The sequence below is a fragment of the Dromaius novaehollandiae genome, chromosome 2, assembly GCF_036370855.1.
Source record: "Dromaius novaehollandiae isolate bDroNov1 chromosome 2, bDroNov1.hap1, whole genome shotgun sequence".
Taxonomy (NCBI): domain Eukaryota; kingdom Metazoa; phylum Chordata; class Aves; order Casuariiformes; family Dromaiidae; genus Dromaius; species Dromaius novaehollandiae.
Window position 1 is genome coordinate 4999194 of NC_088099.1, and position 25090 is coordinate 5024283.

A 25090-nucleotide genomic window follows, 5' to 3' on the forward strand; every position below is an offset into this window, starting at 1 on the left:
GAATTAATGGCCAAGCCCTCCAGGTTTTTGTCCAGGAGTAAGAATATATCCTTTAGAAACTTAACACAAGCTAACGGGAGGAAAGGTTAAATGGCGGGACCACCTTTAAGTGTTAGTGGTCATTCTCAGGACTTTGGAAAGAAGGTGCTTAGGAAAAGTAGAGAAAGTGGAAATTAGCCCCTGTGAATGCTACCAGAAATGGGCAAACAATATCATTAATTACCTTGATCATTTTTCACAAGCTTCTTAATTCCTGCCCTGGGACAAGAATAGAAACAGAAAGGAGGAAATAGCACAGTGAGGCCAATTCATGGCAAATTTTAGCGCATGACAAATCAGGAAATTCAGGCGATCGTAAAAAAGTAGTGCATGTTAAGTTTCTGGGGTTCTTTTTTATTGAAATCTATCGATCTCATAACACGAAGATTGAAATGGTTGAAAACATGAGGAGTCAGTCAAAGAGGCATGACTCAAGGGCAATAGGGTATTGTTTAACCAAAGTGAAAGGTGAATGAATCCCTCTATGACCTGCCCATCTCTCCCTGCAGATAGTTTATAGAGGGTGTGGAAGAACAGGAATGACCAAGGGCGCCTGCCCTTGCACGTAGCATTCAGGGCTACGTGGAATTGGTCAGGAACACAGGTCCTTAATAAGGTTTTCTCAGAGACAAAGACACAGAAACAGAGAACTGGTCAGGCACACACATGCACCAAGACAAACCAGCTAGGAACACAAACCTGTACAGAGCACATTCTAGATGAGGTGTCCATTCCCATTATTACCTGGAAGTTTATGTACACAAGGACGAATCAGACCACTTCCAAGTATGTCCTAGATATCCGCCTCAGATGGAATTAACCATAAATTTGTCCATGTTTCCGAACAAAATCATGGAAAATGTCAAAATATAGGGACATTTATTAATTTTCTTAAATTTCATATGTGTTTTGAAAACAACATTTGCTTTATGTCTGTGTAGGAGGATGATAAAGAATTTCTGGGAGATAATATGATAGCAGAACAGGTGAAAACAGAGAGATACAGAAATGTAGTTTTGACTAGATGATTAACTACGAAGTATTAGAACAGTGAAAAACTCATTATCTCATCTTATTTTCATGAAGCAGTAAGGGATCTGTTTCATTTATGTATATCTTACACTTATCCAGGTATGATTTCTTGAGATGAACAGAACACTTGTTCCTTTATAAAAGAGGAATGGGAGATCCAGTAGTGCCATGATCCAAATTTCAAAGACAGTGAGAGTTATCCATTGGTTGTAGTAAACCCTCTAATAAATCCTGTATGCCAAATGTGGCATATGAGTTCAGGAATGTAAGGTGATGTGATCACAAATACAATTAATGTTATTTATTGATGAATCTATTAAAACAGAGGTTTGATTTTACAGTTCAGCATTGGAAAGTCTATTAAATAATACATTTGTGCCCAGAAGGAATTCTGGGCAAATTTTTTTCTATTATTTCAGACAAATGTTATATGTGAAAAGGTGATCCTTCCAAGGACATAAGGCTTGAGCAAGATGAAACCCATGCCAGTTCTTGACAGATGTTTACTGGAGCCCAGACTTCAACTGAACCATAATAGCCATACTCTTAGTATGATTTTATTGTGTGACTCTTGGCATGTTCCAACTTCATCTGGGTACAAGAAGAGAAAATACTGAAATACTATGAGAAACTCTTTATTAGTATTATTGTGTTATTTTAATTTTTAAAACATTAAGCTGTGAATTGTGGCTGGTGCAGCTGGTGGATATGGAAAGACAATGGAAGCTTCCTGGTTTATTGGCTGTCATTATGTTATGTTTGAATCGCCTTTCTTTCCTTGCATGTGTTAAAACTCCACGTGAAGTTGAGCAATGTGAAATCTAAAATTAAATTGCCTCAGTTACAATGGGGGAAAGGGGAAGGAGGTGGGGCAGGTGTTTACTGCTAAAGATAGATGACTAAAGTTAGGACCCATAGCTCCTTAGATTGTCTATCAATTCAATGGAGGGGCAGGGGTTCCTCCAGGGACTAATCCACAGCACCTTGCTTAGACTTCTAATTTGTCTTGTGCTGATGCATGCAAAAAACAGTGTTTTGTCAGCTGTCTAAAGCACAGCATGGGTACATCTGCACTGCTGATGTCCTCTGTCCCAGGGGTGCCAGGTGGCCCTCAGACCAAGCTGCGCCAAGTAGATCACCTTCACGTTGCTCAACTTTGTCCAGGAAATGTTTGGGAGAAAGCTAGTTGGGATGTCCCAGAAGTGTTCCAGGGAGTGCTCCACCACCGGAAGGGAATAGACAACCGTGTTCCCTGGTGGGGAATGTTCTCCCACACTGTTTCATCCACTAGCGTCTGTGCAGCCACTCTGTGTGACTATTTCATACGCCGTGGCCTTCCCAACAGGGTGGATCCTGAGACCATGGCAGAAGTGGTCCCTGGCTAATCTGTGGGAGCATCTGTCCTTTATTATGTTTTCCTGCTAGAACATGATAAATTTGCAGGTTCATCCCCAGGAAACAGCAGGGCACAGATATGGTCTATTTGTCCAAAGGTCAGGAACTACTAGTACATACATCAGGGAAGCTCTTTTAAACAAGTCTGCTCAAGGCTTCCTCTTCAATTCAGGGAGAGTTTGTGGAGATTCCTGGTGACCTCATGTGAATACATTTGTCCACTTGACATTTGTTAGTGGGACTTGATACCTGCTGCTTCATGCTTTTGATTCCTTTACTGGGTACCCTCCAAATATTTTAATGGAATGCTGATAACTTTTAAGTGTGTTTGTCCAGAACAAAGCAAAACTACTTATGCCAAGTATGGGGAAACTATTAGTAGCTATGGCCTTACATTGCTTAGAAACTGCTGTTCTCAGTTCAGGATCTAAGTACTACAAAAGCACTTTAAACACATCATTAAGCTTTTCCTTCTTGCAAAAGAAAGGGGGATGGAGGCGTTTAAGCCTGGAATTTTGCTATGATGTTTTTGCTTATTTTCTAAGGACCTCACGGGAAGCTGACAGTAAGTTTAGACATTATCACTGTGAATATATACTCCAACAAATAGCATGCCTTTTTTTTTACCTGTTTTTTCTTCTTCACTAGTGAAACAATTATTGCACATCCTTCCTTCTATTTCATTTATTACTGTGATGATCATAAGCAGCAACTAGATCTGCTGACATGAGATAGACTCATCACACACCAAATAGAAAGGCTGCATTGCTTTTCTCAGAAAGTTTTGGACTTTGAGGAGTAGAAGAAAGCTGAAGATATTGCTCTGCATAGAAAGTAGACCAAATAACAACCTGTGAATCTCACAGCTGCTCCATCACTGTAAGTGTTAAGTTACCTCCATCTTGCTGGAGCAAACTTTTAACTTTCGGTGATTTGTCCAACTGTTCTGGATGATAAATTCTGTGGAGAAAAAATGGCTAATTTTGAGTCATTGGGTGCAGTAGGTTACCAACAAGTAAAGATGAAAAAAGATTCTGGAAAGCCAAAATCAGGTCCTGGTATGCTGCTCCACCTCTAAGTTCATTTTAGATAGAGCTTTCCTCCAGGTGAGGGCCCTGCTTTGTCTGCTGTAAAACTATTAGAGAACCTTATTTTCCCCCAAAAGCAGCATCAAATGAAAGAAACAGTCAAGAGTGGAAAAGCAGGAATTTTCTCAATCCTATTTTATAGATGAAATAGAAAATGAAATTGCATTACACTGCAAGGCAGGTTAAAAATCAAGAATCGTGAGCATTTCATTGTGTTAGCACAACTGATTTTGTTTATTTTTCAGCTGCTCCAAAATCCAATCATGCCATATTTACATAAACAATACATGGGATAATATACCAAATGTAGGCAAGAAAAAAAAAATATTCTGTTTTGGTTTGCTGGTGTTTCTAATTTCTTTGTTCTCATCGTACATTGCTCAACTTCGTGAAATGATCTAACCCATCGGAACCTCTCTGGGTTCCCATGTCCACACTGTCTCTCTAACAGGAGACATCCATCAAACTATCCCCTGTCTAAATGGTAAGTGCATATATAGCTTTTCACTTGGGTTTCTCCAGGCCTCATTTCTTATGTAAAACCGTTTAGTGCAGAACAAGTGTATCAGCACCTATCTGCTTTAGCTATACTCTACAGTTAGTATAAAAGACCAGCTACTCCTATGGGTTACTCAGGAAATCGAAAGTAGCACACACACAAAAATGACAACAGAAAATAGCCATCCACATTGTTTAGAATTGTTAGTTTTCTTTACGTTTCCAGTGTCATTTATTTTGCTAAGCACTTCTGTAATTCTTTCCACTTGTCCTCTGCTCTCATTTTCTTACAAAACAGTATACTAGGCTTTCTGTATAAAACATATATATAAACAATTATATATATATATATATAAAAACAAAGAAACAACCCCAAAATGGACTTACACACAAGTATTATTTGTCCCTCATTAGAAAGCATACTGCATGTATATCTAGCCATTGTCCCTGAATTTCATAGTACTAGCTATTAAAATGGGCTGAGGAAGAAAGGGGCCTTTTTCTTCCTGGCTTGTTTTAAAAGACTGAGTTAAATTATATAAGACGAACAAAGGCAGAGGAGGCACAGGAACAATGAGATCCTGTTTATATATTGGCAGCATGTTGTTCTTGTTGCCGTTGTTATGACTGCTCTCCAAACTGACTTCTAGTTGTTACTTCCCAGGAATTCATATATCTTTTTGTTGTTGTTGTTATTTATTCCCTACTCTCATAATGGGCTGCATGCAGGTTCAGGGAGAATGAAAGATTGGAAGGTGTAGAAGGATTCTGGGACTTTGGAGATTTTTGGCCCACTTAACAACATTTCTAGTCTCTTTCTTGAAGATTATCAATAATCCAGAAAACTAGGATTGATTCGACATAACGAATAATTTTTAGTGGCTTTTCTTTCCCAAAAATGCTTTGGGGCAATAATTGCAGATAATTGTTCACACACACTGCTGGCTTTTGATATCACCTTGTACTTTTTGTAAAAATACTTTTTCCGGTATTGGTTATAAAACCCCCATTATTGGTACAGATGGCTCTTTGTCCTAGATATCCTTTCAGCAAACAGACCGGTCATTTGAACTACTTATCATTACTGAGTGATGTGCTGAAGAACAACCGACGCCATACACATTGGAAAACTTGGTGGTAGTGAGGGAAGTGTCACATTTTAATCCCATTTGCTTGTCTCAGGCACAAGTGTCTGATGACTTCTTGGCCTGAAGACTTTGTAATGGAAAAACCCCAGATATAAAAATGCTATAAAGATTGGGGGCAAATAAATGGAAAACCATACTGAATTAAAAAACAAAGTACTGCTTGCTGGTTTACAGAGAGTCTATAACACTGATAAAATCTTCAGAAATCAATGTGCTTTCCCCCTCCCCCAGCTTTGTCCTTCTTTATTTTGGCTTCATTTCAACCCTGGAGTTCATATCGTCTCCTTCCAGATCATACTCCTCTACTTGGCCGCTGGTCCACACCTTCACGCGGTCAGTCAGGTCGCTGCTTCTGGGAGCCAGGATGAAGTCATAAATGAGGGCAGCACTTGCTCCTCCAATAATTGGGCCAACCCAGAAGATCTGAAACACATTGCCAAGCCCGGTTAGTACTTCAAGTTTTAGTGCATTTGAAGCTGTTCTGAAAATCTCCTCTGAAGGTTTTCTGCACAAAATACCTGAATATTTATTTAACTGCATAGGCAAGAAGCCAAGAATTTCTCACTAGATGTTGGTAATAGACTCAGAGATGAATAGCTGTGACTACGTTGTCAAGTCTGGATATTTAAAATTAGGCATCTACTGGTAAAACACCTCTGCTACTCAAGCTACATTTTAGTCATACTCTGAAGCACTGAGTGTATTAAATTCCTTTCTCCCACTAACTTGCAGGGATACTTGGGGGAATTTGAAAGTAATACTTTGTGAGGACCTAATTAGGAGCATAATTAACTACTAGCTACTCTTTAGCTAGTGATACTCCTGTAACTGTGCTAGTCTAATTGCATAAGGCAAGCAAAGTTTGGAGGGAGAGGTAATAAATGTATAGATTGATATTATTAGAAATAACAGATGATTTAGAGGGATCTGCATTGTCAAAGAGACCCTGAGTCTGAAAATACTTTTACTTTTCTTTTCCAGCACTGTCATTGTTTTAACATGAATTATTACCTCTCTCTCCTGCTTACTCTCTCTGTCCCTCCAAAGCCAACCAATTTTTCTACACACTTCCGAAAATACTAACTTAGCTATATTAACTCAGTAACTCTATAGAAGTTTTTAAGTGGGAGATAAATGACAAAATTTCCCCAGTGTTCTCATTTCATGTTTTAACCTTTAGATTGAAATGACATACATATCCAAAATTTGCACAGTCCAATTATACTATCACTGAATTTCCATGAATATTTATGCAAATGGCTGAAAAATCATGAGTAGGAGAGTTTGAACAAGCTACATTTTACATACTGGAGAACATGTGCTCATTTAAGACTTTTATACTAGTTTTAGCCTAGTTTATTGAGTTTTAGTGAAATAAGTAAATTTTCATGAAATTCCTCATTTTGACCATAGGGAATAACTTTAAAATCTGTAGCGTTTCCAGTGCACTTGTCCATGAAAGCACGTACGCAGATGCTAAACTTTAACCAGATTAACATTTTGTTAGCTTCCAAATATTTCATGATCTGCTTCAGTTTATAAACCTGCTTAAGAGCCTTCCTAAAGCAAGGTTTACCAGATTAAGCAGTAGCGATTTACAAACTCAATTTAAACTATAAATACCCAAAACAGGATTCTGTGCAATGAGGCTTTAAAGTTTTAAATAATTAAAATAATTGAATGTAAAGGGAGATAACCAATTAAAACCAACTGGACTGTTTGGAACATACACTATCATCTTGAGGACTTTGTGATCTCCTGGGTATAGTCAGGATCAGAAGGAGACTTATTTTTGGAAGGAGAATTATTTTTGTTAAATACAATACAAATGGCATCTCGTTAATGCATTGCTGTGTTAATGCATATGTGTTTAAATGTTTCTGATCCTGTGATTGCATATATGCAGATTGTCTTATAAGCTAAACCAATTTCTTCAACTTACCCAATGATTTTCAAAATTGTTGGCAATCAGTGCTGAACCAAAAGATCTTGCTGGGTTAATTCCACAGCCAGTGTAATCAATCTAGGAGGTGGAAAGAGAACCAGTGATAAGGTATTGATGCAGATGTGGCATTTGCATTACACACGACAGCATAGTGCACATTGCAGCACGGATCAGATGTACAGAACAGCTTTGCTCATCCCACCCAGTTCTCCTCAGAAAAAGGACAAAAGGCTGTTTGCATGGTGCCTGTTCTGTCCCAATAAGTAAACAGCCCCAACTGCAGCAGCTCCCTGTCCCATCTGTGCAGCCTCATCAGTTATAGCCTGGTCGCATGACCCGAGGGAGCTGGGCTATGCATGTTGCAGAAACAAGGTCAGTCTCTGAAGGAGAGGGAGGAGAAAGAAACTATGATCTGCCCATCATCTAGCTGCCTTCACTGGCCCATCCCGAGGTGCAACATTGCAGATATCAACCGTGAGAGTGAAAACTTACAGCAAGAAGGTGTCCCAAGGCAACGGAGAGTCCAATGGCCAGAGGTGCTGATCCCGAGACATCGTTCCTTCTCCGGTCTGTGGTGGCGAGGACACACAACACTAGCTGGAGGGTAGCGATGATTTCAATACCTAATCCTTGGCCTGCATTGATTCCATCTGAAAGCTGGTGGAGACAAGAGGAAAAATGTTATCTGATATTCCTACCTGCCTTTAACCAAGCATGATAAAAGCTCATAGGGTCTGGTATCTCAGTAGGAGATTCCAGACGTGCACAGTCAGGCATTTTGTGTCTTCAGATGGCTTTTACTTAATAAAAAGAGAAAGGGAAGAGAAATCAGCCGAAACACTCTTTGCTGTATGCAAGTGTTGATGGATCCAGCTTTTGCTGATGTAACACGGTGGCTGTGTCCAGCCAATGTGATTGCTGAACCACTAGACGCAATGGGAGTAAAACCAGTGTACATGTGAGCGACAAAAGAACCAGAGATTTGCCTTCAGCAGAGTTTCCTTCTGGAAGTGAACTGTCCTTAAGATGTCTATTTATTGCTTCTGAGAATAAGGATGCTGTGGTCAGATTAAGCATTGGTCAACATTGCTTTAACAACAACTGCCAAGCAAACTTGGGGCAGGCAGAAGAAGGGATAAATAGAGAGCAGGAAAGGAGCGTAGCTCTGGGCAGCTTAAATGTGCTTCTGCTATGTGCAAATCACATTATTCTTCTCTTCTCCCATCACTGTTTTTTTTTCTTTTTTTCTTTAATTAAACATGAGTTCTGCAAAGCAAGGATTACATTTGGAAAATGTCCTGCAATGTGCAGGCCTCATGAGCAGATTTTGTCTTAAATATTAAGACACCTATAGTATGACTCAATTACCTGAAAATAAGTATCTAATGCCATTTGAGATGCCATGATGTATCTGAGGCATTCATGTGGGGCTGCTACATGTGTCACAAGACTTACAGAAGACCAGAGATATCTGAAATGACACTAGATGCCAGTGTTTAGACAGTGTTTCTCTAACCTTGGAGATGTAAACAACATACTTAATGGAGATAAGAGACCCATTCAGGCGATCAAATGTAGGTCAACATCTGAGAGTGAACTGATTAGCCCTTTGCTTTTCATTGACTCCGTTGACTAGATCTCATTTGACTATAAGAAGAGCTTAGATACTTAACTCATATGTAGACCACGAATTTTAGGTGTCTCAGACTTAAGCTGAATCCCACTCAGTTTCAGAGGGAGTCAGAAGAAAACATCCACAAGACAGGAATCCTAAAGGGTTGATGGGGGAAGTATTTCAATTTCTTAATGAGGTAAAGCAGATTCTGCAGAAGGACTTGCACTGGCAGATGTAGATATTCCAATTGTGTTATTAATGGTGAAAAAGTGGAGTTTCTTATATACGTAGCTGCTACAGAGCATATTGAAATGGCATCTATTCACATGTATGAACATTATACAACAGAAATTGTTATGTTTCAGAAGCACTGTTACAAACTTGTGCTTACCAAGCAACTGTGGACCTCGAACATTCAGTGCTATAACAGGACTTGAATTCTGCTTCTAATTGCTGTATTCACTAGTGTCTGAGTAAGAAAAGGCAGACCTGTATCTGAGCTGAAAACTCAGTGTTAAGCAGAAGTAACTTCATTATATGCGGTATAGGATAAAATATGAGTTTGGATGCAGGCCAGAATAACTGAGAATTGAGGCTGACTCAGAGTAAGTGAGAAGGAAGCAAACTTTGCAAAACTTATGCTCAAGAACGGTGTTATCAGTGAGTTATCCCATCTGTCATAGCTGCTGCATTAAAAATTGCAAGGTCATAAATGACAAAAGTTAAATGTTATTATGACCTGTCCAGAGCAAGGAAACTACAGGAAACCATGCTTGAAATCTGTTCTCACAGTTTTGCAGCCTATTTCCCCTAAAACTAATCTTTGAATAACTTTAAAACGTAAGGATGTTTAGCTGAATTCTTTCACTTTCTACTTTTACAATTCACTTTTCCTGTTTTTCCCATATTACAAAGCATCATATTATCAAATTGTTAACCTTCTGTCCAGGGAAACACTGAAACAAGTGGGCTGAGTCTTCAGCTGCAAAAAATCTCTTCAGCTCCATTAAAAACAACAAAAATACATTGAATTCGAAGACCTGCCAATTTGAAGCATTCTTTATATATATATATATATCTTGCTCTTTAATATGCAGGATTGATAACCCTTGAGCTGGAAGCAGTTTATCCATAAATGGAAGGGAATTCCAGTTGAAATGATGGCCATTTCAGTTCCTTCAGCATCCAGGTAGTAGACACTGAAGTCAGTTACTGAAACCTCCAGCTTGGGTAAGACTTACATGTGAGAATTACCAGCACGACATAAATATATACTGTCAGAGCTGTCAATGGAAATGACATGATCTGAAAATCCATACTGAACACCTGAGATATTATTAAATTAATATTTTATTACTTTTGTCACGCCATTTTAAAAGCAATCACTTTATTTCCTGCAGAGGCAATGGGATTCGTGACTCAATAACGTATGCTTCCAATGCATCCCGCTGATATCGAAAGTACTATTGAGTCTCTGGAAAGTCTTATCTCATGTTTGGAAGGCCAAACGGTCACACTTAAAAGGCAGATGTATTTGTAAAAAAATGAGCAATACATAGATGCCTGAACACAGATACAGAACTAAATTCTCTTCTATTATAATGTGATTGATAATCACCAGAGAAACTAGCTCCAAGGTCTGACATTTTCATGTTAGTATTTGTAAAGGCCTTGACATTTGAAGCCATTAAACACTGAGCTACCTTTAGTCTTTCCCTTCACTTTGAAGGACTTCTACAAAAGAAAAAAAAAGGACAATAAGAGCAAAATGACACTTTCAAAAACTGTGATAATCCTTATCTTTGAGAGGCGGAAATCATATTCTTCCTTTCCCTCCAGGAAAAGACATCCTATGTTTGACGTGACTTGAGGTCATTTTCCCTGCTAATCAACACTCTTATTGACGGCCTCTGCGGAATCAAAGAAAACCTGGAAATATCATAGGAAACCTTTTGCTTTCCTCTAGCGTGTAATTCTACACAGCCTGCCAGGGACATCAGATTCCACTGTGAGAGCAAGAACGCTGGGCCATGTTCCAAAACACTGCAGACCAAGGCAAACATTGGATGACCTGGTTTACTGTGATCTGCTGAGCTGCAGTGTGTAAGAATATTATCACAGACTCTGGTTATTTACCTATTTGTCAGAGCTGTAGGTAGCAGCCTGGTCCATCCAGGATCATGGAAAAGTGTGATTCTTCACCACACTAACCAGGTCTCACACCAAGCAGAACACAGGTAGCAGAAAGGTGCATTTCATAGCATTTCCAATAACCAAGGAGAAGTATCAAGTTAAAATGTAGATATGTATTTATTTACATATAAGACTTGGTCTCTGTGGAGTTGCAAGGGTTACCCAGCTAACCCTTAATAATACATAAAACACTTAGCACCTTTCAAAGGTATTGTTTTAAGCTCCTGAGAGAACCAAGTAGGTATATCAAACAGGAGCTGGTTACCCTCCAGTCATATTTTCATGTTTTACTTACTTTTTTAAAGGAAAACTTGAATTTTTGTGTAATATCTGCCTCCAGAATCTCGACCCTTTGGTATAACTCAGGGCTGTCTAGAGCTTAATCTGAATCAAGTAGCAAGTAGTACTACACACTACAGAAGCTACATGAGGCTGTCAGAATATACACAAAGGTAAATATCAACCACTGGTGTTCAAATCTAGCATCCTACTGCTGAGAATATTCAGAATGTAAGTGACCATATCGCTGGTCCTTAAATAGACAGAATAATGCTTTGAAACAAAAGACACAGTCACCTCTACTCTAGTGCTGGAGTGGGTGAGTCCTTTCCCAGTGACCTGTACCTACATTGCAACAGCTTCCTCCCCTGCATTGGCAGGCTGCTCACCAGGAGTCATGGCAAGGTGTGTGGGCAGGTGCAAGGGCCGGCACTGCCTTCGTCCTTGTATCTACTGGGAAAACCTCTGGCCTCCTTGCATCTCAGTACAAAAACTCTCATGCACGTTACATTTTAGATGACGCTCATTAACAGAAAAAGTGTCAGAGGGCAGAGAATGGCACAATTACTCCCTGATCTTCTCATGCTTCAAATTTCTGAGCCCTAAAGAGTAAATTCAATGCTTTGAAGAACCAGATGTGCATTAAGGAAATAAGATGAAACATGCAGGCCCACATTCGTCTCCGACTCATCCCCTACCATAAGAAACAATCCAGTCTTTTTCACCTTGGTGTTGACAAGGATTTTGGCAAGACATGCTTGCCTCCCCCAGCACCAAAAACATTCCCAAGAAATGGGTTACATCACTTCAGCAATGGCAAGATCTGAGAGTTATATGTAGACACATATTTGATCAGCTGATTCACTCGCTTGGCTGCACTAGATGTACTGACTAATTCTGCTTTACTGTAACAGCACCCAGGCATCATGAAGAAGCCTACGTGTAGACACCCCAAGTGTTTGATTCTGTAAGCTGAATCCCACCAATAACATTTTGATTGAGTTCAGTGGGATTCTGGGCAAGTTAAGGGAAGAAAAAGCCATTGGAATTCACTAAATCTATAGAAATCGTACCTCATTCAGAAAGCTCCTGAGCTACAGCTGTTTGGCAGCTGAGAAAGTGGTACTTGGGGGCATTCTGAACTTCTCTGTTCTGCATTACTGGAGCTAGGGGTGAAGCACGTCACTCTTTCTCCATTCAAAGATTAACTTTATCTGATAATGCCACTGATGCCCCTGAGCAACTTGATTTGAATTCAATATTGACTCGGCTTTGAGCAGAAGGTTGGACTAAAGACTTCCTGAGGTCCCTTACGACCTGAATAACCATAAGAGGTTTTGGTTTGTGGTGCTTATGGGCAGGATTGGCACAGAATTGCCTCAGCCCTGCTGCTGACTTGGCTGAGTTAATGTCCAGAAACAGCTGCTGACTTTCTCAGATAGTGGATCCACAGCTGGTGGATCACTGACTGTGAAGGCTCTGCACAGATGGGTAACGTACGTCCCATATGACCCATGCAGTGGAGACCGTTAACCCAGAGTGCAGAATTTAATTTAAATTCATTACCCAGTCATGATCATGACAGTAACTAGCTGAGATGGGCACCTGCTTTGCAGTCTTAGGAAGTGAATAGTAGTCATATTGCCTCCATTTTTCTACAAGATCAGACAGTTTTGATTTAGCTGAGACTAAAACTACAAAAGCTTCTTTCTCAGAAGTGCCCTTAACTGCCATGCTTAGCAGACTGACTTCCACAGCTTAAAGTAATAATGTGGGCAAAATAATGGTATGTTTTCTTTCCTTTTGTTTTTCCAGAGCAAGATATTTATTAGCTGTCTGCCTTCAAAAGAGAAACAGGGGGACAGGAAATTAAACTGGCCCAAGGTAAACCCAACTGCGTACTTCTCCAGTGGCTTCATTTTTTTCCCATTAGCAATAAAAGTATATGAAGTTCCAACCTGTTTCCCGTTATATGGATAAGGCAGTTTGTTATGCAAGGTGGTTTCATCACATGGTACTATGCCTCACGTCATCCAGCAAACTTTTAACCATGGATTGTCTCTTCTAGTGTCCAGCTCACTTTCATATAACAAGGATTAGTTTCTCATTATTCCTGAAAAATGATAGGCCTCTGGAAACTCAGAAGTCTATTTTGAATTAGGGGAATGACAATTTTCTCCATTCTTATGAAACACTTCACTGAAAGTTGTGCTGGCTGATGTGGGTTTCTTTCTTCTTTTTTTAAGTTAAGCCCTAGCACCTTATTGAAACATGTGGCAGTGCTGAGGGCTGGCTCTCCCCTCCTTTGTATATCCGTACCCTTGGGTAAGTCATCTTTTGTAAAACCCCAGAAACAGCATGTCTGGTACATAAAAAGAAGCATGGCATGGACCAGCTATAAATGTGTTACTCTTTTTATCTTTTTGTTTTTAATATTCATGTTGGGAGATGAACGATGTTCTTCTGTCCACACAAAATCTAGCACTTTAAGGAACAGTGCTACAGTAGATAATATCTTCTGTGTACCAGAAACCTATTTCCTTATGAGCTGAATGAAAACAAACAGCTGACAATTTGCACCAGCCCTGATGACTTTTAGCACTCCATTATCAGATTATCACTACCATGGAAGACCTTTTCCTTAATGGAGCAATTTGGACATTTTCTTCAACCACATCTGAGTCTGCTTAAACGTCTCTACTGCCTGGATGACTTCAAAAAAGGATATCTAACTATCTTAATGTGTTTTCTTCTTGGAGCTTAAACTCTCCCTTCTTTGACGTTCCTTATTTTTCTTAATGATAACTCTTCACATTAGTTTAAATATTTCATGCCCTCTTCTTCCTCTCTCCACTAAAAATACCAACTAACTCACATTTAACTGTTTAACAAGGCAGAGTTCTTAAATCTAATGTTCTTTAAATGTAATCTCAGAAATCAATCTCCCTACTGCCCTCAGAACCATCTTTCACTGATCAGACCTGTCTTTATGTCCAAATCTTTCACATTTTTTCAACTCCACGCCCTATCATGAAAATATCATGATAGCCTCTCTCAATAACCTCTCTTTCTCCTGCTGAAAGGCTGTTCCACAACTCAATAATTATAAGCCATCCTTTAACTTGCAGTCAAAACTTATTCTTTAATTACAAAATTTATTTCTTTACCTCTGGCTATTTATCTACAGTGATTCTCATCTCTCATAAGTATTTAATAGTATCATTCTGAAATGGATGTTTTTATATCCATTATTTGAGTGTTAGGGATTCAGAGCGTACAGAATTATCATTTCTTTAGTAAGTGGAGTCAGGCAAAGGTGTAAAGAGTTTCACTTAAAATTATACGACAGGAGCACTATAAAGAAGTTGCTTATGAGGCAAAGGATTAGCTTTGGATCGTATCCTAGATCAACAATAGAAGCTTTCAGCAGAATCTAGCGACAAAACATATGGTCCTTTGCTAGATTATCCTTCCTATAATACAGCATTAAAAGCTCTAAAAGGGGCACATTCAATTCCCAAAGCACGAATCATATTTTCCTTTCTTTGAACAGCAGACACCCTCCAGGAACAAGACTAACCTCCCTTCTCCCACTGTACCGTCAGTCTGATGAGAAACTAGCCATGGCTTTGTGTTGCAGCGTCCTGGTATGCCATGAAGAGAAGAGTGATGGTTTCATTTGTGTTAAACCAGAGTATATAAAAGTAAAGTATGAGGCCAGTGACAGACAGTAAAAGTCAATACTTCTATAGATCTTTCATTAAACACGGCTAGCCGGAGACAGACCATTTGTTGAATAGTCTCATTTACACTTTTGCTTTTTGATGTGCATCTGGGAAAGTTTCTTTGGGAAAAAATTTTGTGTTTGTTTTGCTGGTGAGAAATAAACAAAGTCTATTCAGAAAATGAGGAAGGGTGATCGTTTTTTTCTTTATCCAAGAAAACCCAAGTAAATGGTTTATTTCAGGAACACACTTGAACCACTCATTTATACCAGTGAGCTATTTATGACCTCCTCTATTGTCAGACCAGAAGAAGATGGTCTTTCAATGGGGAATTGAGGGCCTATCTGAATTTTGAGTCTAATACCATATTCCTTTCGATGTTGTTACTGGAATAACTAGCTGGATTTGCACAAACTTCACAGTATGGTTGTTGGCAACTGCACCAAAGTGATATTCATTTTATACTTCTAGACAAACACTCCAGGAAACTTGTGAAATTTTCAAATTTTCCAAGTCTGAGGTAGTTCATACAGTCAGACGGTCTTGTGCAGAGCATTCAGAAGTTGATATTTCCATGGAGTTAAAATACAGCTCTGAATATGTGCAATGGACTTCAGGAATTAGGATAACAATTCCGGCTCCTTCCTTTCTCCACCTTGCTCATCGAATAAGAAATCATACTAAAGGAAGGAAAAGGGGCCAAACCTGACTACTCATTCCTCAGTCCAAGTACAGTCATCACTAACTTCAAGGGAAGTTGTATGAACATGCGTAAGGAAACATTTGCTGCAATTCTCCTTTGAAAGCTTTCATTGATTCCACTTGGCACAGATCAGGTGTCAAATGCCTGGAAAAGTTTGGTTTTCTTTGGTACTTCTCTGTGATTCCTGGAAAGGGGATGCGCAGGGCTCTATCAGGACAGTACAGAGAGGATTTCTTGGTTCCTGCCCCAACCTGAAATGCTAAAAGGGAAACTCCTGCCTCTTTAAGAAGGAATATCCCTTGCAGAGTTTTCAGCACGCATTTTTGCCCTCCTGCCGTTTATAGAGTTTCCTTTACAATGCATGACAGGTCCTGTATATTTGATTTAAGAGGTTGATGCTGCGCCTTACCCTCACATCTCATTGACTTCAGTGAGTTGCAGCAGTTTAACAGCAATAGCTTTGGCTCCGGACGCCAGAAAGAGCAGTTCTTTCCCATCAGGTTGTACATTAACAATAACATTACAGGACCACATGCTGCTCCCCGCCAGGCTAGCAAACCTCCAGGACACATGCACTTGCTTCATGACATCGATATTAATATTATCCTGAAGGTACTGAGAAACACAGCCACAGACCATGATCTCTCAGTGTGCCAGGTATGGCATCAACCCAGAATGAAGAGTGCCTTGGTCTCTGGATATTTGTAATCAACATGTAACAGATTAAAGACAGGGAAAATAGAGAAAATGAGATACGTAGACACACAACATTTTCTTTATCTCTGGGATGGAGATTTTCTAACAGAGAATATTTCTTTAACATTTTCAATTAGGCTATCAGGTAAAGACCTAGCTGTTATTGAATTCTGCCAATTAAGCTAGAAAGTAAGCAAAAATTTGCTACTGCTCTAAAGAAAACAGACAATTTCCTCTTGAGACATACAGGAATTTTTTCTAGGGCTATTTTTTCTTCTTTTAGTGCTTATGACCTGGTTTAGCATCCTTGCTTTAAAAACTGTTTGTCTTAAAGGTAACTATATACAACTCAGGTAGTGACATTTCTTAGGATTCTCTGATTAAAGAAATGCTGTTCTCAACCCAAATATCCAAATATCCAAATTATCTGCCTAAGTAAACGAGCCCTGCTCCAATGACTTATATGTCGTTTTTACCACTGCATCAGTTTAACCTGAGGGGATCTATAATCTTCATTCTCAGTTTTGCCATGGAAATTTCCATTAGTCCTTAGACTGTGGTTCCTGCCATGCTAGATCTTGCTTTAGAATCCAGAGATTTTTTTGTTTAATTTCTAGTGAATTAAAATTGGGAAAAGATATCTGAGTTTTCTTCATATGTAAAAATCTATCTATCTATCTGTGGTGTGTGGGTGGGTGTAAGCATTAGTGTATGTGGGGAGGTTTATACCCATACACACAAAATAGCCAAATATATGTACAGCATAATATGTACGGTGCCAAAGAAAATAAAACAATTTTACCTGTTTATTCACCAGTCAGAAAGGGTGGTGGCAGAATGAATTTCCTTACTTTTCGTAGTTAATACTACTGAGTCTGACAGCTGGTCAAACACACACAAAAAAAATCACTCTCCAAAACTGTGATTTGAAAGAGATATATTTTTTTTTTAACACAAGAAGAATAATATCAGCCTGAATTCATCTGAATTACAGCATTAACAAAGCCACCAAATTAGTAGTACTTTTAGGTCTTTTGCAATTAATTTTTATAACCCTCTGTGCAGCTCCTTCATCAATGTGACCATTTCTGTGGTTTCTGTGGTTCTGTGGCTAGCAGAGCATTCTTCAAACAATGCTTCTCTCATCCTTGGGTTCTCTGGACATGGACAACTCCCACTTGGACCACCCTGCTTTAGCACCAAAGGGCTGGACTGCAGGTGGATGACCTCTAAGGGCCTTGCCTTGGCCAGAAATGGCCACACTGCTTCACCCGTGCCCAGGGACGTGGCAGTATGCAGGGTGGGAAGGACCAGCTGCCCGCACGGGTCTGTGCCACCGGCACGTTGGACAACACAGGGCATGAAGAAGCAGCCTGGAAGCTGCACCTCTCCTCTCAATCGAGAAACCACAATTGCTACACGACTGGCACCGCTGTGTAAATGCTGGTTGCTTGCAGCGAAGGCAGGAGCAAGTCCATGCTTTAAACATACGCATTGCTTGGAGCGTTCAATCTGAAATCTTCCTGGAGTCTTCCCAGACTTTTTTTTTCCTATTTGACACCTCCAGATAATCTCTATCTGGTGATGCTGAAAATGAGGGACATGCTTTGTGCTTCATGTGCTTAAGAGAGAATTTTCTCGAATGACAGAGCCTTTAACCATACTCTGTACAACCTCTTTTCCTAAATATATGTACAGGGTTGTACATGTATATGTATGTACAGAGTTGTACTCTACACCAAAAGCTCAGAGCACAGCTGTTTTAGAATGGAGCAGAAGTACTACATAAATCTTCGTAGAAATGGAAATAAGAAATAACATCTGAGACCTGAGATAAAGATCAGTGATAAAAGCCCTGTTATCCCCAAATGGTCTGGAGGATGGGTGATAACCATCAGATTTACATCTCAGCCCAGATGTTTCTGCTGTCACTACGTGACCAAACTATATAGCAGCCAAATCTACTGCCAGTTTTTAGCAGGTGCCTTTCCTGTGTTCCATATCCCCAAACTAGTGCTATTCCTTACAATGCTGGCATGCCATGAAAGACTGCTGCTGCAGGATTGAAATCGAATAATGAGCTATTGTTATGGTGCTCTTTGTTAAGAAATAAAAATCCTGGACTGCATCTCAGGTGCAGGAACCATTTTGCTCGCACTAAAATTGCAGCCATTTCTGGTCCCCTCTAGCAGCCCCAGAGGGCTTAACCACACAGATGTCCCAGCACAGGCAAGGATGGCAGGAGAATCCTACATCTAATTGAAAACAGGGAGGGCAGAGGGTGGTGAAATGTAGCATGAAGTTGACTATGTTGAAACTCGAGAAGGCACAGGACATAATCTGCTTTGAAAAAAGGACATTGGGATTTTTAATGAGCATGTGAGGTCAAGGGCTCAGCTTTATGTCTCATCCATCCAGCGACACCTCTGGAACCACAATTCTCTGCAGAACCAGATGACTCAGAGGAAAAGCAGCATCACTTACTCGATCATCCGTTCCCCTCGTCAAGCTTTCAGTTTATTTTGGAAGTTCTACCTACTCAACCTAACTTTGTTTAGTTTGAGACTGGAGATCAGACTCGGAGGGCGTGGGCACAGGGAGAGAGGGAAATCACAAAGGGAAACACTGAGTCATCAAGGCCAAGCATGCAAGTCCTGCTCCCTGTGGTCAGGGGGAGAGCCACCACTGCAGCTTTGCTTATGGGAGATGCAGGGGAGGGTTGGATGATTTCTGTCACCTGCAGTTCCTTCTGTTAAAGGACTGAAAAGAGTTAGTGAGGAATATCAGGATAAAAAAAAAAAAAAATCAGTGCTGGACTCTCACACACAGGGAAAAGCTAAGTGGCAACTCTCAGCTTTAAAAGAGGGAACTGCCAGGGTGGGAAGAATTTTGTTTGCGGTGACAGTCCTCTCTCCCTTGGAAACTCAGTGGGAAAACAGTTACCAGCACTGATCTTCCACAGACTATAAGAATTTGCATCTGCAGAGACTAAGGATCCACACACCCTATGCCTTATCCCTCTGAGACAAGAGACCTGGGCAGTCCTCAGCTTTCCCAAATAGCAGAAGAAGTGGGATAGGGGGCACATGTGCAGCAGAGGAAAAAGGTAGCTCCAAAATAGGGGTTCAGAGCTGCTCTGCTGCCACTTAGACCATGATCCAGCCAATGGGGCTGACTCATGCAAAGGGGACTCCTTCTGTAGGGTGACTTTGGTGAGCGTGGAAGCTGCCGTGCAGAAGCAGCTACTGCCCAGCACCGATCCTGGGATGAAGAATCAAGGACAGCAAAGGGCTCCTTTCACCCTGTCTTTGAAAAGGAGTTTGGAGTTGGCCGTTTTGTATTTGCCAGAAAAGGACATTGCACCCTGGCATGCACTGATCCTTCTGCCACAGCTCGTCCAGCTGTGGAAGAGACGGCACTTCGAGTGGAGGTGACAGAGAGACAATCAACCACCCCAAAAATACAAAGCGTATTCCAGGAACAGGCAACTTTCCACACTCCAGAAGTAATCTCTTTATTGCTATTCACTTGTCTTAAGAAAATACTCTCCTCCAAAGCCACTGACCACAGATCCCTTCTGGCTTTGCTAGAAAGTTCTTCAGTTATATGGTCAACATTTGTCAGTCTACTGAGCCGTGTTTTAAAACACAGTCTTTGTCTTTATTATTCTTGGTTGTTTTTCTTTTCTCTTTATCTACCCTGAGCAACACTACTCTCAGGTTTGTTTCCTTGCCTACAATTTTGATCTATGTGTAACTTAAAAAAAGAAAACTTTTTTATCAACTTGAAGGCAGAGTTTTCAAAGAGTTTTCTAATTTCAAGAAGGTGTTAGAGTTTTTTACTTTTTCTTTGTTTCTTTCCAGAATAAGCAAGGTTTGTCAGATTTAGAAGGCACATTTCCTGGCACTCTAATCAGTATGCAGAGCTACAGCAAGTACTTAAAATTATAAACCATAAAGCAATGTCTACATTTTTCAAAAACTTCCATTTTTTTCTCACAAAATTGACAAAAACTGAGCTAAATAAATTTGTGCAACATGTTTTTAATAGCTTGATAAAAGTTCTCAAGATAATTGTGGCTGAACAGCAGATACTGTGTTACCTCACTGTACTCCTCTCACCCGCCTTTCCTGCTCGAGTATTTTGTTGGTCATTAATTGCCTGTGATGAATACTTTCTTCCATTATCCAAATTACAGATCTGTCCTCACTAGACAATAGCCAGCTATGCTGGCAGATGAGTGCATTTTGGATTAGGTTTTCTCTACTCTTACAGTTTTACCCAATAGAAATTTATAAAATGGAGTAATCTGAATGCCAAAAAAAGATACCAGATGAGGTAAGGAAAAATGGTCACATTTTTAGAACAACAAACATGCTGCATACTCCTCTTTCAGCTTTTCCAATTGCACATTTTTTTACTTCGGCACCCACATCACTACTAAAATTTGTGGGAAGTTAAGTGTCTCAATAGCATTCAGGAATCTAAATACCTCTGTGAATACTGTCCAGAATGCCTTATTCAAAGCCAACCAAAGTAACTAAAAATATTTCCCTTGACTTCAGTGAAATCTGGATCAAACTCTTGATATATAGTCATTCTGCTTGTCTCTTATGATAAATAATACTGAACATGTTAAAGGAGCACTCTGCTTTCACTTTCTCCCTTGCTCCTCTTCAGCCTTGCATCTTCCATGGCTGTTTTCTTTTTTTTTTTTCTTTTTTTTTTTTTTTTTTGGTTGGTTGGTTGGTTTTGTTTCATTTGTTTGAGTTTCCTTTTTCCCTTTGGACACTAAGAAAGGCACAGATCCACCCCACTTTACTTTGGGCAAATAAGAGAGGCTCCCAAGCCTGGGGCTTCATCATCCCGAGTTCCCTCTCTAGTCAAGGAAGAGAGCAGGGTGTCTCTGGAGGACAACTCGAAGGATTTAAGAGCTGAATTACTTCTCTTTTTCTCTCCGCCTCTGAGAACTGAAGAGGAACCTATGGAAATGGGGTTTCTCACCTTGGCCCTTCAGGGCAGGGCCTACAGCTATGCAGAATAAACCTAAGCACAGGCATGAAATTTGCCTTGGCATCGCATGGGGATGCTAGATAGCCACCGAATCCAAGGAATTGCTCCCACCATGTTTTTCCTGTAAGAATCCCCAAGTCCAAGACTATGGCAGGATCGGAACAGAAAACACATTCTTGCATGTCCACACCCTCTTCCCGGCTTTGCCAAAAGCCAGCACTCCCTGTCTTTCTATTCTCTTTCTCAGTGGTGAATGTACCCCTTGCTTTCACCAGAAGGACAAGTAGCCAGAGCAGCTGGCAGGAATGCCAACTCCATCCCTCCCCTCCTTGTCCTCAGGTTGAAGAGCGTGACATTAAAGCAAATCTCTGTGGTTTCTCCTTATCTTCTATTTGCTGAAGGAGGCAGCACGCTTGTAGTGCCAGGCTGAGATTTCAGGATATGCCCTGTTATGATCAGTTCTGCACAAGGACAACTGTTCTTCTGCTCTCCCTCACGCTGGGCTCAACCCCCCCCTCAACCCTCATGTCCCCCTCCCCAGCCAATCCCAGCCTGTCAGTGGGAAACGAATAAATTTGTTTTCCTCTCTAGTCCTTTCTTGCAAGGGAAAACAACAGCTGTTGCCCTCCTCATCTCCTGGGAGATCCCCCACAGCTATTCTTGCCAGAACACTTAGAACTGTATGAGAAAGAGAAAAATATATATATATTTCTTCTGAGTATTTGACAATGACAAGCACAGAAACCAGGGCTTGTCATAATGTTTGGGAACTGCTTTATACAGTCCTACTAATTCACCAAGAAAAAAGAGATTTGCGAAACAGTCATGGTGGAGACTTAAAATACCACTTTTCTCCCACCATGGGTTTTAAGGCCTTGAAAAGGACAAATTCCATTGTATCCCACAGAGTTCCTGGGGGAGAGAACAAGGCTTCCATCTTAAGATGAAATTTTATGAGGTTCATTTGTGAGGTCTCCTAAGCTTACCAAAACCAGTGACAAAACACCTACTGAATTCAAGAAGCGGAGCATTCCCTCCACCCAGATTTTCTCCACAGAACTAGGTACTGTTCAGGAGTTGCCTGGTCAAAGGGCAGGTCTGGCTTCACCGGGGCAATAAATAAATACATAAGCCCCCTAGCTCTGCGGTGTGTTTTGTGTTCTCCAAAAGCTGAGACCCACACACCACTATTTCCCTTGAGGGTAGACCCTTTATGGCTGTCATTCCTGCAATCTGTCTGATTTTGCTCTTTTATCCACCACAGGTTTTCTCTCCACTCTTATCCTGATCTTTCCGTCTGCCTCCATAGGCTCTTCTTTTCTGAGACATATTTGTGCAGAGCTCTAAATAACATCCTCGTAATTTGGAGAGTTATCGACTCAGGAACAAGAAAAGTTTGGGGTGATCACACACACCCACTTTGCAAACGGCCAGATTCAGGTCTTTAGGACAGAGGAAGACGCCAGTCATCTGAATTTTGTGGCAGGCAAAAGGGGAAGACCGAATGACAGTGCTACTGAAACCAGACCTCCCGTGTTTGGTGGCAGCTAGCAGTCAGACCTCTCTAGGAAACCACTTGGGCGGATACCCCGTCCCATGCGGTTGAGCAGTTCCCTCTGCCAGTGGTTTCGCAGGGAGAGCTCACAGATCACACGCATAGCCAGAGCCTTCTGGACTTTGTAAAAAGCTTCTCTCCCCTTCCCCAGAATGTTTTGGGCTAACCCCATCAAAATTTCAAACGTGGTGGCACAAGGGGATACCTGCAGGCACCAGACTCCAAAGAGGGAGGTAAGCACCCAGCCCTCAGAGTAACACAGAGATGGATCGTGCACTTTGGCTACTCAGGAATGACCTTTTTAATATCAGCTTTATTAGGTTCTAAAAAATCTTCACTGGCTTACTTCTGGAGTTAACTGTAATGCCACAGCACGTTAAAACACATTACACTATTTGTTCATTTAATTTCCTTTCATCTTTTCTTTCCTTTTTGCCTAAATGATTTATGAAGAGATCTTTGATTTGGAGCTTTAGGTCCCAAATATCCCTGTGATTTCAACTGAACATAATATTGCAAATATGTTCAAGTCTCAAACTGCAGCCAGGAATAGTCTGCAGGAGAAGAGCTGTGGAAAGGATATGAAATACTTGTCCTTAACAGCATCAACTGAAAAAAGTGACTAGAAGGGAATTTTCACTTATAATCCTCTTCTATGTATTGCTACCCAAATATTTATGGCTGTGGGAATGTCTCTGCCAATGGGATGATTTAATGTTTAGAAATATATCTATCCTTTCCATGGCTACTATGGTAAAATGAGGAGAACAAAATGACAGCATTTTGAGGAGGAACAGATGCAACCAAGCACTGAAATATTCCAAGCCTTTTTTATGCAATGTGTCTGTTAACAGCTGTGAGCAGCAGGCTGGAAGAGGGCTGAAACCTGCAGCCCTGTTAAGTGTAGTTGCCACCTCTTGCTCCAGCTTACACTTCAGAACTCAGTGTTTTCCCCAGCTTTTGAACAGGAAAAGCAGGAACACAAGGAAAGCGCAGCTGCAATTGTGTGTCAGGCAGGAACTGAGCCTAATGCAACAGGTAATGCTCACAGCTTTGGTGACAAGGTTTCTTTTGCTACACATCTCTCACTCTGTCTTTTCCCATAGTTTCTTACATCACAGTCATCATCAGGTTACAGATATCATTAATTAGGTATTGAAAAAAGAACCACATTCACACAAGTGAAAACAACATCGGTGTATGCACATTAATCAGCCTCACGAGGCACAGGCATGATATCTGAGACCTTCAGCACCATGAAAGGGACTCAGTCTTGCAACTGGCAGTGATTTCAATGTTAAATTGGCGTCAAAAGGCAACTTTTATCAACTTAGGGGTAAAAAATTAAACATGAACAAAACTGATCATGACCACAGTGTCCTCCAGCTTTAGAAAAGGGGTGGGAAGAAAGGACCTTCTCTACCACATCTCTTGCAAAGGAAAAGGATTAATAAAACACTTAAGCTGACAGCAGAGAGTGCATATACCCTAGATTCACCCTGGCATCAATCAGTCAGGACTGGATCTCCCCCTAAATTAAGCAATTGGCTGTGTGAAGCCACCATCACCTCCTACACACACACAACCTAAGTAGCTTGCAGGCATTACCATCACATTTCCACGTTAAAAATGAAGGAAGAATGAAAAGTTTCTCTGCTTACCGCGTTGAGCCCCAGGAGGTTGTTTGGCAGAGACGAGGTGACTCCCGAGAGGATCGCCGTGGCCACCACTGCCCCCAGGCACTGCGCGATGATGTACATGAGCGCCTTGAAGATGCTGATCTGGCAGCTCAGCAGAAGGCCCAGGGTCACGGCGGGGTTCAAGTGGGCGCCGCTGATGTGGCCCACGCTTTGTGCCATGGTAGCAATGGATAACCCAAAAGCCAGCGAGACCTTCACATTGTCTTGAGACCTTGTGGACGTTTTGTTGCCCACAACTGGGAAACTAAAACCCAGAGCCGAGCCAATGCTGATAAAAATAAAGAGGCTCATGGCAAAGAACTCAGCCACCACTGCCCTCCAGAATATTTTCTTTTTGAATTCACTAGCCATCTTTCCCCTCTCTCTCTCCCTCTCTCTCACTTTCCCTTCTTTTCCCTCTCTCCCTTCCCCTGCTTGATATTTTCCCTTTGAGGTCTGAACAGAAATCTGGAGAAAAAATACAGTT

The 25090-nt window shown here is 40.8% G+C and overlaps 1 protein-coding gene across 1 annotated transcript; it reads right to left on the reverse strand.

Annotated features, from left to right (window-relative positions):
- Nucleotides 1–3764: 3764 nt before the first annotated feature.
- AQP1 (aquaporin 1 (Colton blood group)) lies at nt 3765–25090 on the reverse strand. The gene is made up of 4 exons (XM_026096423.2): nt 24586–25090; nt 7638–7802; nt 7143–7223; nt 3765–5623 (listed from the first exon to the last, which is right to left on the reverse strand). The coding sequence occupies exons 1-4, from the start codon at nt 24973–24975 to the stop codon at nt 5444–5446; spliced, it is 816 nt and encodes a 271-aa protein (XP_025952208.1). The 5' UTR covers nt 24976–25090; the 3' UTR covers nt 3765–5443.